This window comes from Dromiciops gliroides, chromosome 1 (genome assembly GCF_019393635.1).
Source record: "Dromiciops gliroides isolate mDroGli1 chromosome 1, mDroGli1.pri, whole genome shotgun sequence".
Taxonomy (NCBI): Eukaryota; Metazoa; Chordata; class Mammalia; order Microbiotheria; family Microbiotheriidae; genus Dromiciops; species Dromiciops gliroides.
Genome location: NC_057861.1, coordinates 400190386 through 400203619, shown reverse-complemented (window position 1 = coordinate 400203619; position 13234 = coordinate 400190386). Strand labels below are relative to the sequence as shown.

The window sequence follows — 13234 nt, the reverse complement described above, 5'->3', positions numbered from 1 at the left end:
AGGTCTTTTCCAAGCTTCCTTTAAGTACCAAATAAGTAACTTAGTGATGCTTGTTCCTGATTGACTCATTCATTCAACAAGTATTTATTAATTTTCCGCTCTGTGTTAAGACACCATACTGGGTACTCCATATGTGAAGACAATCCCTACTTTCAAGGAACTTACATTATAGAGCGATAGCACTCTGTTTTGAAAATAAATAATGCATTCATTCTTGCTTTATGATCTTTCAGCATTTCAATCAGTCCCTCTGAGTCACGATGGAAAAGATGCTGTCCTGGGCACTGTTCCTTTTACTTGGTAATTTCTGTCTAGCAGGTATGTTGCCATTTGCTCATTTGTGGATCATTTGATTTTCATTATTTCCTTTTGAAATGGAGTATTAATTTTATTATCACTCCATTTGTCCATTCAGTGGATCCCCACTTTTGGGCGTGGATAGGTTTGTGTAAGAGAGCCTTTGGCAATGAGAGGAAAGGGAAGAGAGCAAAATTCTCATAATTGTTGGGGGGGACTTAAAAACAGTTCTCATAATCATATACAGAAATTGAATGAGAAGCAAATGTCTAGAAACTAATATATATATGGAATATATAATATATAATATACATAGGAATATATAATATAAATAAAGGAAATATGTATATGTATGTGTGTATACACATATATATATATATACACACATATATTTCCCTAATTTTCTGCTTTAGCAGGTAGTTAAAGGGAATATCTTGAGGCAGCTAAATGGATAGAGCACCGGGCCTAGAGTCAGGAAGACCTGAGTTCAAATCTGGCCTCAGAGACTTCCTAGCTGTGTGACCCTGACAAGTCACTTAACCTTGTTTGCCTCAGTTTCCTCATCTGTCAAAGGATCTGGAGAAGGAAATGGTAAACTACTCCAGTATCTTTGCCAAGAAAACCCATGGACAGTTATTGTCCATGGAGTAATAAAGAGTCAGACACGACTGAACAACAACAGCAACAACAAAAGGAATATCTACCTGGGGAAGATAGATATAGACAGACTTTTGGTGGGTGGGGTTAGGTAGTATCTGGGATATAGAAAATATCAATACATTGCTCTAGCCTTTCATGAATGAGGAAAGAATGGGTGATGTTGAGTTTTGAGGAGTTGAAGAGTGGAATGGAGGGAGTTTTTTTTTGGATGACCTTAATTTTGTCAGTAAAATAAGAACCTAAGTCATCTGCTATAAATGTTGGGGTGTAATCAGGGTTTTTTAAAGAGAGAAAATGATCTAGAACAGTTGCTATGTGGAATAGAATAGGACATAAGAATTATATAGAAGAATTTTGTTTATTTTTTTAGCAGAAGTGAGGCCCAGTTGAAGTTAGGTACCATAAGATCAACAACCTGATTAGTCTCGTCCATTATACTGCTTTGGAGAAACCAAAATGCTTGGAGTCTGCTATGAAAATGAATCTAAAGAAGCACAAATTAGAGTATTCTAGTTTCCTGGAATATATCCCCCACTTTGTAAGCAAGCAGTTCCCAATTTGACAGAAGGAAGTTTTATTAAAAGAAGGAAGACAACAGATCAGAAATTTTTAGTTATGTATGTGAATCCCCGAGTCAGAGTCTCAAATATGTATGCTCCTTAGGTGAATATTCCCCAGCCCAAATCCTTTCTTGGCCCAATGCTCCCTATTTTCAAATGTGCAAGTGAAGAATGTTCATTTGTCGGTCATCTGTTTCCCACTTCTAACTTTCTCCACTTCCCAGTTTCTCTCCCCTTCTTTAGTTATTTCTCTTTCTTCCTCTCCCCCTCCTCCTCCCCCTCCCCCTCCCCCTCTCCCTCCCCCTCTCCCTCTCCCTCTCCTTCTTCCCTCCCTGCCCTCCCCCCTCTCTCTTTTTCTCTGAGCTTCCTGTCCCTCCTCAGGCCTTCCCACCCAATAGATTCTTAAATCCCTCATATGAGGGGGTAGTGGTTCTCTAGAATTCTCTCATTCTTGGGTGCTGTTTCCTCTGTGCAAAGTTGCCGTCAGCCTTGTAGTCTGGCTTTCTCTTCTTTCTTTTAATTTTTATTCTTTTGCGTCTCCACCCATGACCATATGCATCATTCGCTTCAGGGAAAAAAACACATATGTTTTCAGCAAAAGGTACAGTGGTGACAATACTTATCTTTTCTTATTACCCTTGTTTTCATGTGATTTTTAGATATGCCACAGAAGCCAGAAAATATTTCCTGCATTTTCTATCATAAGATGAATTTCACTTGTACTTGGAGCCCAGAAAAGGAAGTCTATCCTACAGTTTATATTGTCAATAGAACTTTGTAAGTATGAGGTGCAGGATGGGAGAAGGGGCTGAAAGTTCTTCATTCATTCTGGGTAGAAGTTGGTTGAGATGTAAGATACTTTCTTATAGTTGTTTGATGCTTTGGATAACACATGATAAGAATAAGCGACATATATAGTGATTTATATAGCATTTCATATATATTATCTCATCAGACTATTACCACAGCCCAATGAGATTGCTACTACAAGTTTAAGGGGTGTGCTGGAGCCAGCTTGAACCAGCTCTCAAGAGCTGATTGTTAAATTTTCAGTGTAAGCATTTATACCTCAGAAATCATGAAATGCCACAAATTGGATCTTGATGTATTGTTTTGTTGATTATCTAGACTTAAGAAAGCTATGAAGAAAATGTGAATAATATGGATTAAACTTAAAAGTGTTATGTGTACATTCCCGCCCCCCCCCCCAGCTGGTCATTAAATATTTAACAGCACACCACTGACAGGTTAATTATCTCTATTTTATGGATGTAGAAAATTAGAGAAATTAAGTGACTTTCCCATGGTTGCACAGTGTGTAAGTCACAGAGGGAGAATTAAAACACAAGACTTCTTACCTTCAAGTACTAACACCTCATTCACTATTTCATGCTGCCTCTTGCCTGGTGGTCAGGAGATAGGATATCAGGAATTTGGTGTCCTTACTGACAGGATGAGCACCCAAACAGAGGAAGGATAGAGAGTCAGGAATACTTTACCTTAGGGAAGTCAAACTAGCTAAGAATGTGACCCATACTAAGTATAATGGGACTGCTAGATGGCTGAGTATTTCATGGAATGGGAAATGATAACCATGGAAAGATCCCTGAACTTGGAAGTTAGGAAGCCTGGGCTCTAGGACCAGTTCTGCTACCAATTTGGTGTCCTTATCTTTAAAGGGGGCAGGAGGGTTGGACTGGAGCTCTCTCCCATTTTATGATTTAATTTTGTGTGCAATGTACTGTGGTACAAAGAAAGGCAAAAGTATTCCCTGCCCTCCAGAAGCTCACATTCTAATGGGGAGACAAGATGTTAATACTTTTGAGTTTAAAAGATGTATACAAAGTAAACTGAAAATTATCCCAAAGGGAAGGTGCTAGCAGTAGAGGGAACCAGGAAAGGACTCCTGCCACATGTAGAATCTGAGTTAAGTTTTGAAGGATGTCAGGAAAGCCAGATAAGGTGCTGCCTCTGTCTTTGTAGAGTTCCCAGTCTTATGAAGAAGATATGATCTATCATCTCTTTTTTGTGTCTGTCTGTCTCTGTCTATCATCTATCCATCCATCCATCCATCCATCCATCACCTATCATCTACTTGCCTTTTTATCACCTTTCACCTGTCATCTATCATCTTTTTCTAACTACCATTTACTACCTATTTATCTATTTCTACTGCTATATCTACTTGTCTCTATATTTTTATCTTTCTATCTATCCCTACCTCTCTCTTTATCTCAATTGTTTCTCTGTCTGTCTGCCTCTCTTTCTTTCTCTCATCATCTGTTTCCTCAGCACTTAATCTCTTCTTTCTGACTGTTTACAGCAGCTTTTATATGGAAGTTCTGGATTTTGTCTATGACATTCCTTGGAGATTTCATTTTGGGATTTCTTTCAGAGGTGACTGATGGATTCTTTCTAGTTTCACTTTGCTATCTGGCTCTAAGAGGTCTGGGTAGTTTTCTTTCTTTCATTATTACTTGAAATATTCTACCCGTGTGCTTTTTTATCCAGTGATTCTTTTTAAAAATTTATCATAAAAGTATTTTATTATTTTCCAGTTACATGTAAAGATAGTTTTCAACATTTGTTTCTATAAGATTTTTAGTTCCAAATTTTTCTCCCTTCCTCCCTTCCCTCCCCCCTCTCCCAGACAGAAAGCAATCTGATGTAAGTTATATATGTACAATCACATTAAACATATTTCTGTGTTAGTCATGTTGTGAAAGAATCAGAACACAAGGGAAAAACCTCAATAAAGAAAAAAAACCCCAAAGTAGAAACAGTATGGTTCAATCTACATTCAGAATCCCTAGTTCTTTTTTCTGGATGTGGAGAACATTTTCCAACATGAGTTCTTTGGAACTGTCTTGGATCCTTGCACTGCTGAGAAGAGCCAAGTCTATCACAGTTGATCATCATACGATGTTGCTGTTACTGTATACAGTGTTCTCTTTGTTCTGCTCACTTGACTCAGCATCAGTCCACTTAAATCTTTCCAGGTTTTTCTGAAATCTGTCTGCTCATTATTTCTTATAGCACAATAGTATTCCATTACATTCATATACTACTACTTGTTCAGTCATTCCCCAATTGATGGGCATTCCCTTGATTTCCAATTCTTTGCCACCACAAAGAGAACTGCTATAAATATTTTTGTACATGTGGTTCCTTTTCACTTTTCTATGGTCTCTTTGGGATACAGACCCAGTAGTCATATTACTGGGTCAAAGAGTATGCACAGTCCCATAGCCCTTTGGGCATAGTTCCAAATTGCTCACCAGAATGGTTGGATCAGCTCACAACTCCACCAATAATATATTAGTGTTCCAATTTTTCCACAGCTTCTCCGATATTTGTTATTTTCCTTTTTTGTCATATTAGCCAATCTGATAGGTGTGAGGTGGTACCTCAGAGTTGCTTTAATTTGCATTTCTCTAATCAATAGTGATTTAGAGCATTTTTCATATTTGTCCAGTGATTCTTTTTTTTAAATTTTTTAGCCCAAACCTTTTATTTTATTTTATGAAATTTTTATTTAGAACTTCCCCAAGTTACATGTAAAAACACCAAATTTTTTCAAATTTATTTTTGTTCTAAATTTTCTTCCTCCTTCCTCAACCCTCCCTATGAAATCAAGCAGTTCAATATGTCATACATGTGCAGTTATGCAAAACATCTTTACATTAGTCAGGTTGTAAAAGAAAGTAGACAAAATAATGTTAGAAAGAGGAACTAACAAATAAAATTATACTTCAGTCTGTATTCAGATACTATCAGTTCTTCCTCTGTCGATGGTTTTTATTTTTCATATGTCCTTCTGATATAATTCTGCTCATCATTTCTTTCACAGTTACTATTGCTAAGTGTATTACCCTCCATCCTATTCCCTCCCTTTGATATTTACTCTATTTTCTATCTTCTTTCACACTATCCCTCCTCAAAAGTGTTTTGCTTTTTACTTTCCTCTCCCCCAATCTGCTCTCTCTTCCTTCACCTCTCCCCCACCTTATCCCCTTCCCCTCCCACTTTCCTTCAGGGCAAAATATATTGCTATACCCATTTGAGTGTGTATGTTATTCCCTCTTTGAGCCAATTCTGATGAGAGTAAGGTCCACTTACTCCCCTGCTCCTTACCATCTTTCCCTCCACTCTATAAGCTTTTTCTTATTTGTTTTATGTGAGCTACTTTACCCTAGTCTACCTCTCCCTTTCCCTTTCTTCCAGTGCATTCCTCTTACCCCTTAACTTTAATTTAAAGATGTCATCATGGGTCAGCTAGGTGACACAGTGGACAAAGCACCAGCCCTGGACCCAGGAGGCCCTGAGCCCAAATCTGGCCTCAGACATAAGCCACCCCACCTCTGCCTGCCCCATAAAAAACAAGTATAGACAAAAAATAAATGCTTTACATATATCATCCCTTCATATTCAATTCCCACCTGTGCCCTCTGTCTAAGCATATTCCTTTCAGCTGTCCTAATACTGAGAAAGTTCTTACGAGTTAGAAGTATTATCTTCCCGTGTAGGAATGTAAACAGTTTAACCTTTTAATATCCCTAATGATTTCTTTTTCCTGTTTACATTTTCATGCTTCGCTAGGGTCTTGTATTTGAAAGTAAAATTTTCTATTCAGTTCAGGTCTTTTCATCACAAATACATGAAAGTCCTCTTTTTCATTGAATCCCCTTCTGTAAGCCTAACTGGAAATACTGGGGGTTGAGTCTGAAATTCTGACCCCATTGGTAGACAGTCCTCCCCTCTCCACCATGCTGAGGTCAGGGGCTGAGTCCACAATCAGCAGTGGGTGATTTCACCTGTAGGGCTCTGGTTGCTGAACTTGTGCTCCAATATTATTTATTATAATCAGTTTTGCTGTGTAGGTGATTTTTGGTTGTAATCCCAATTCCTTCACCCTTCAGAATATCATATTCCATGCCCTCCAGTCGTTTAATGTAGATGCTGGTAGATCTTGTGTTATCCTTACTGTAGCTCCACAGTATTTGAATTCATTTTTTTAGCTGCTTGAAAGATTTTCTTCATGACCTGGGAGCTTTGGAATTTGGCTATAATATTCCTGGAAGTTTTCCTTTTGGAATCTCTTTCTGGAGGTGATTGGTGGATTCTTTCAATTTCTATTTTACCTTCTGCTTCTAGAATATCCAGGGAATTTTCCCTGACAATTTATTGGAAGATGATGTCTAAACTCTTATTTTGATCATGGTTTAAAGGTAGTCCAAGGATTTAAAAATTATCTCTCCCAGATCTATTTTCCAGGTCAGCTGCTTTTCCAAGGAAATATTTAATATTGTCCTCCATTTTTAAAATTAATTTGGATTTGCTTTATTGTGTCTTGGTTTCTCATAAAGCCACTAGCTTCCATGTGTTCAATCCTAATTCTTAGGCAATTATTTTCTTCAGAGAGCTTTTGTATCTCCTTTTCCATTTGGCTTTTCAAGCTATTGACTTTTTTCTTATGACTTTCCTGCATTGCTCTCATTTCTCTTTCCATTTTTTTCCTCTACCTTTCTAAATCTTCTTCTATCTCTCTTACTTTCTCTTCAAAGTTCTTTTTGACTGCTTCCATGGCCTGAGACCAATTCATATTTTTCTTGAAAGATTTGGATGTTGGAATTTTGACTTTGTTATTATCTTTTTCTGAGGGTGTATTCTGGTCTACCTTGCCCCCAGATAAGCTTTCTATGGTCTGCTGCTTTCTCTGCCTACTCATCTTGACCCAGAAACAGATGTCTGATTGAAATCTTATTCTTTATGGTTGTCAGCTTGGCATGCCTTTGCCCCTCTCTCACTAGGCTGCTGATACTCAAGTCAGCTTACTGGTTCAGAATATGGGTGTTTTGCCTTAACTCCAGCAGAGAACACAGCTATTTCACCCCGACCAACTGCTGAACCCCCTCACCAGTCTGTGAGCTGAGTTTCAGAAGAAGCTGCTGGTGCTGAAGATTCTGAGGCTCTGGAGGCATGGTCTGCATTGTGGGCTGAGCTCCTCTCTCAGCCCAAATAGCAGGTGATCCCAGTCACCTAATTAAGCCATCTTTGGCTGGATAATAGTCTAACTCTGTTCTTTTGTGGGTTAGGCAGCTCCGGAAGTTGTCTTATGGCATTATTTTTGGAGTGTGTGGATGGGTTTGTTGGAAGCTTGGGGAAGTCACAGCCTATCCTCTGCTATCTTGGCTCTGCCCCCTGTCCAGTGATTCTTAAATTTTCTCTCCTTGTTCTGTTGTCCAGGTGAGTTATTTTTGATATGAGATGCCTTAAATTTTTTTTTCTGTTTTTCAATCTTTGACTTTTTGGATTTCTTGTTGTCTTATGAAATCATTGACTTCTATTTGGTCTATTCTAATTTTTGAGGAGTCTATTCTATACTCTTTGTGCTAAGCTGTTGCATCTCTTTCCAAGTCTCTCTTCCATAGCTCATTTCTTTTCTACTTTCTTTTTCTTCCACTCTCATTTAATTTATAATATACATTTCTGATTCATGTTTTAAATCTTACATTATTTGTTCTATGAATCAAATAGATCCTGTGAGCAAGCTATGTTTTTCTATGAGGCTTTGCTTGTAGATATTTTGGAGTTATTCTCCTCTTCTGGGTTTGTGTCTTGGGTATCCCTCTTGGCAATATCATAGCTCTTTATCTTTTTGTTTTATTTTGTTTGTTTATTCATTCTAGTTATCTTCTGAGCAACCCTTCTGTAAGCCTAACTGGAAATACTGGGGGTTGAGTCTGAAATTCTGACCCCATTGGTAGACAGTCCTCCCCTCTCCACCATGCTGAGGTCAGGGGCTGAGTCCACAATCAGCAGTGGGTGATTTCACCTGTAGGGCTCTGGTTGCTGAACTTGTGCTCCAAGCCACAAGCTGCTAACATAAGCTGGACACTGAATTTTTGGTCACCTGTGGGGTAGGGGTGGGGGGCTTTGGTGGGGGGTGGGGAGGTAATAATGGTAAATGTTTAACAACTGGTTATTTGGAAAAAAAAGTATACATGTGTTTTTCAATTTAATTTACATTATTAGCATTCTTTTCATCACTTTAAGTGTAGACAAATAAATGTTTTCCTTCCTTAAGTCTTACCATAGTGGTAGTGTTCATCCTCCTATTGAACTTTGTCACTGGTTACAGTAGGAAATGAAAATCCTCTAAATAAAGGAATTTATTTTTGTAACTAATATGAAAATACAAACCAAAAAGTTCACATTTCTTTCTTTTTTTTTTCTGGGCAATGGGGGGTTAAGTGACTTGCCCATGGTCACACAGCTAGTAAGTGTCAAGTATCTGAGGCCAGATTTGAATTCAGGTACTCCTGAATCCAGGGCCAATTCTTTATCCACTGTGCCACCTAGCCGCCCCCTGAGTTCACATTTCTTAAAGTAGCCCTAAGTATATTCTTGAACTTCTTATTGAAATGACATTTGATACAGTAGCACACGGGCAATTTTGTATTTATATGTTTAGGATGCCAAATCTCGCCCCCCCCCCTGCTTCTCTCTTGTTCTTGTTCTGTCATTTTAATACTGTCCAACTCTTCATGACTCTATTTTGGGGTTTTCTTGGCAAAGATCCTAGAGTGCTTTGCCATTTCCTTTTCTAGCTCATTTTACAGATGAGGAAACTGAGGCAAGCAGGGTTAAGTGACTTGCTCAGGGTCACACAGCTAGTAAGTGTCTGAGGTCAGATTTGAACTCTGGAAGATGAGTCTTCTTGACTCCAAGCCTGGCAATCTATCTACTGTGCCACTTAGCTGCACTTTCCTATCTTTCTCTCTGTTCCCCCAACTGAAATTTTAATAATTGGCTCTAAAGAGTTCATGCAAGATGGTTCCAGCATACTCTTGCCTCTGGGCCTCTGTACTCTGCTGGCTTAGCTTGAGTTCTGGCCATGGAGTCTTTGATCCTGGACCATTGCTGTTCCACAGTTCCTGTCCTGGTCACTTGCCTATTTGTGATTGTGAGCTGGAAAAATGACCCATTGTGGTTTCTCCTTGGAATTCCCAATGACTACTTGGTTTGACATTCTGGGTGCCTGGTAGTACTGTTTCCTCCCAGTTTGTCATGCTGTTTCTCCCACCTCTTTCATGTTCTTTAAACAATGAGGGCTCATTCCTCTCATCTGTCTTTGCCCTGCCTCAGAAGCTTGGAGCTAACATGAAGGCCTTCAGCAACTTTACTTGTAATAACCCAGGTTATGGTCCTCAGCTTTCTTCTTTTCTGTGGGTAGTCACACATATGTGATAAGAGCTATATTCAGGCAGTTGGTGTATTGGGAAGACTTCAGGACTTGGAATTCCAGCTCTGACATTCACTTGTTGCACAGTTGTGGTAGGGAAACAAACTATAACAGGATGCTTTAGCTGGAAGAGACTTTATTGATTGACTTACATTTCTATGGTGCTTAAAATGTACACATCATTTCCCTCACTTTTCCTCTTTCTATGAGGTAGATAGTATTCTGGTTTGACACATAAAGGAAACTGAGGCTCAGAGAGGCAGCTGTGGTGTAAAAAAGAGGTATGAAAAATTTGGTATTAGAAGATCTGGGTTTGAGCCTGGCTTTTGTTCCCCCTATGACTTTGGGCAAATCACTTCATTGGACTTAAATTTCTTCATTTGTAATATGAGAGAGGTAGAATAGATGGTATCTCAGGTCTCTGCCAGTTCTAACACCACAATAAATCATGTGACTTGACTATATTCATGCAACTTGTAAGTGTCATAACTGGACTCCAAACCCCAGGGTCTTGTTGCTTCACCAACTGCCCCAAATGGATTTATTATCAGGTAGTGATAATAGTGCATTGTATCAAGGAAGAAGCTGAAATCTTGTCCTATACACACACATACACACACACATACATATTTTGTTTTGTTTTGTTTTGTTTTGGCAGGGCAATGAGGGTTAAGTGACTTGCTCAGGGTCACACAGCTAGTAAGCGTCAAGTGTCTGATGTAGGATTTGAACTCAGGTCCTCCTGAATCCAGGGCTGCACTACCTTGCTGCCCCTGTTATAAATATTTTTGTACAAATAGGTCTTTTTCTCTTTGGGTGGATTTCTTTGGGATATAAACCTAACAGTGGTATTGCTGTTAAATTGGTAAATAAAGAATTTATTCTTGCCAGAAATAAAATATACACATGATCATATTTTAGACATGTGTACTACTAGATTCTACGATGTAGATGGTTTTAGGGATTTCTTTTTGACCGCCTCTACAAGTGGAGTGCCACTAGGTGTAGACCAGTCTTTCTCAAACTTTTTGCTCTTAGGACCTCTTTTTATTCTTAAAAATTATTGATAACTCCATAAAGCTTTTGTTTATGTGGATTATATCTATTAGTATTTGGTATATTAGAAATTAAAATGTCTTACCATTATTATAAAAATAGTTTTGACTTCACACACCTCTGATAGAGTTTTGGGGGTCCCCAGGAGTCCCTGAACCACACTTCAGGAACCACCTGGTCTGTACAAAGACACTATTGACATATATTTTCAAACTGATATAATAACTAGTATAGATACCTCTTTAACCAGTCATCATACATTTTTCAAACTGGCTTCACAAGAACATAGCCTCAGCAGCAACTTCTCTACTTTTTTTTTTTTTGATGAGGCAATTGGGGTTAAGTGACTTGCCCAGGGTCACACAGCTAGTAAGTGTCAAGTGTCTGAGGTCAAATTTGAACTCAAGTCCTCCTGAATCCAGGGCTGGTGCCTTATCCACTGCACCACCTAGCTGCCCCTCTACTTGTTTGTAGCAGTGGTGGTCCTAGAGGAAAGTAAACTTCAGGGTTAGGTAGATGCTCTTCACCTGTTCCCTTATGCTTTAAAAATAAAATAACTACATTCTTCTTCCTGTACTTACCTTACCTAGAAGTTCAACAACCCTAAAGCATTTGGCTGTTCTTTCTATTGCTGTAATTAGTCTTCCCCAAAGAATTGCAGTAAATGGATCATCTCCCAGTCTCAATCCAAGGCAAGGGTTGTAAATCAGTATACTAGCTTTGGGTGGGTGGAGTAGAAGAGGCTTTGTAGACTGTCCTGAAGACCTCATGGGTGTATTGTATTTTGACAAGTTAGGGTGGTGGTATTGATTTGCAAACTCTTATTAGATTACAGAGCTATGTATACAATACTCCAGAAGAGGAAACTATATCTAACAGCAGGACCTTCCCTTATACTTGAAGTATTTTTTCCAGTGATGAGTTAGATGATTAGATATTACTATAAATTATGAAAAGGCAACAAACTGTGACTCAGGCTCAGGATTTGAATGAAATGACACACATGAACCAATGCAACAAAAACAAATTTTACTTAAGATTAGTAAAAGGCTACATTTCATATAGTTTAAAAAATACTAATGGATAAAATATGGATTCTTTTTGCTTCCAAATTCACTACAGTAACTTGCCAAACTAGGTCACAAAAACATTTTCACAGGTCAGTGGGAATTCTGCTATAACTTCTCAAACCAACTCTCCATAGGCATTAAAAAAAAAAATATGCCTCACCGGTCAAGGAAGCCAAACTAATGATGATACTGAGAATAGACTCCCTGTTCCCTTAAAGGGAAACTACCCCAGCTTGCAAAAAAAAGGCTTCACTTTCAATATGTCCCTAGCCTTGTGGCAGGGGCAGCTAGGTGGTGTCGTGGATAGAGCACTGACCCTGGAATCAGGAGGACCTGAGTTCAAATTTTATCTCAGACACTTACTAGCTGTGTGATGCTGGGTGAGTAAGTCATTTAACTCTGATTACCCCAAACACCTGGGGCCATCTTCAGTCCTCCTGGTGTATATCTTGCCGCTGGACTTAGATGGCTCTGGAGGAGAGAGTGAAGCTGGTGACTTTGCACAGCCTTCCCTCGCTTCAGTCCAATTCACTGCAAGTCATGATGTCACCTCCCAATGTCATGATCTTCTTTGAGAATGATGGACAAACAACAACAAAACAACAACCACCTCTGTGGCAAGATACCAAACAGTTTTACAGGGACTTCAACCACTAATGTGGTGGAGAGGTACCTATTTGTGTAGTCTGGTGTTGCTTTTCATGAAAAACAAAAGATTACTCTTGTTTTTTATGAAATATAGTGAGTGAGTCATTGATTATTACAAGAAACAAAACCACACATGATCATGATTCAGATATGGATGCTATTGGAAACTAGAATGCCGACCACCCCAGGGATTCCCCACGGACCAGGAAGCCAGGCAAAATGGGTTGTCCTGATGGCCCCAGGGGAGCGTTGCATTCTGACACATGTGTTCTTATGTTATTGATTTGGAACATTTGCATCCCAAATCCCATATTAGGCATGGCTCCATTGAGACAGGGCTTAACACACAATCTCTTGGATAAGAAAAGAAAAATGTGTCAGAACATGACCTCACTGGAAATGTTTTTTCCACTTGAAGGAAATTTGAAGTATTAGATAGCACGGTGTATGTGAACATCATAACATATGACAGAACGTTGTCAATTGTAGAGCTCTTCTCTTGTGTGAAGATTTCAACTTTTCCATTCCATGACCTCTTTTGTGTGTTTACATCATCTAACCTTTTGCCAATAGTCAAAGATTTATGCCTGTGTTTGGGAGGTTCCTCAAGGACTGATTTCCCCCTGCGCAGTCAGACAATACTCTCTTTTACTTAGAGGTTAAGTAGTCACAGAGAGTGACCTCCCATGAATTGTTAT

At 38.9% G+C, this 13234-nt stretch overlaps 1 protein-coding gene across 1 annotated transcript in view; it reads left to right on the top strand.

The window, feature by feature from the left end:
• The first annotated feature begins 260 nt into the window (after positions 1-260).
• Positions 261-13234, top strand: part of IL31RA (interleukin 31 receptor A) — a 60256-nt gene continuing 47282 nt past the window's right edge. Inside the window, exons 1-3 of the mRNA XM_043978387.1 lie at positions 261-318; positions 2177-2294; positions 2833-2835. Coding sequence (XP_043834322.1) covers positions 261-318; positions 2177-2294; positions 2833-2835 — 179 coding nt within the window. The remainder of the gene's footprint in view (positions 319-2176; positions 2295-2832; positions 2836-13234) is intronic.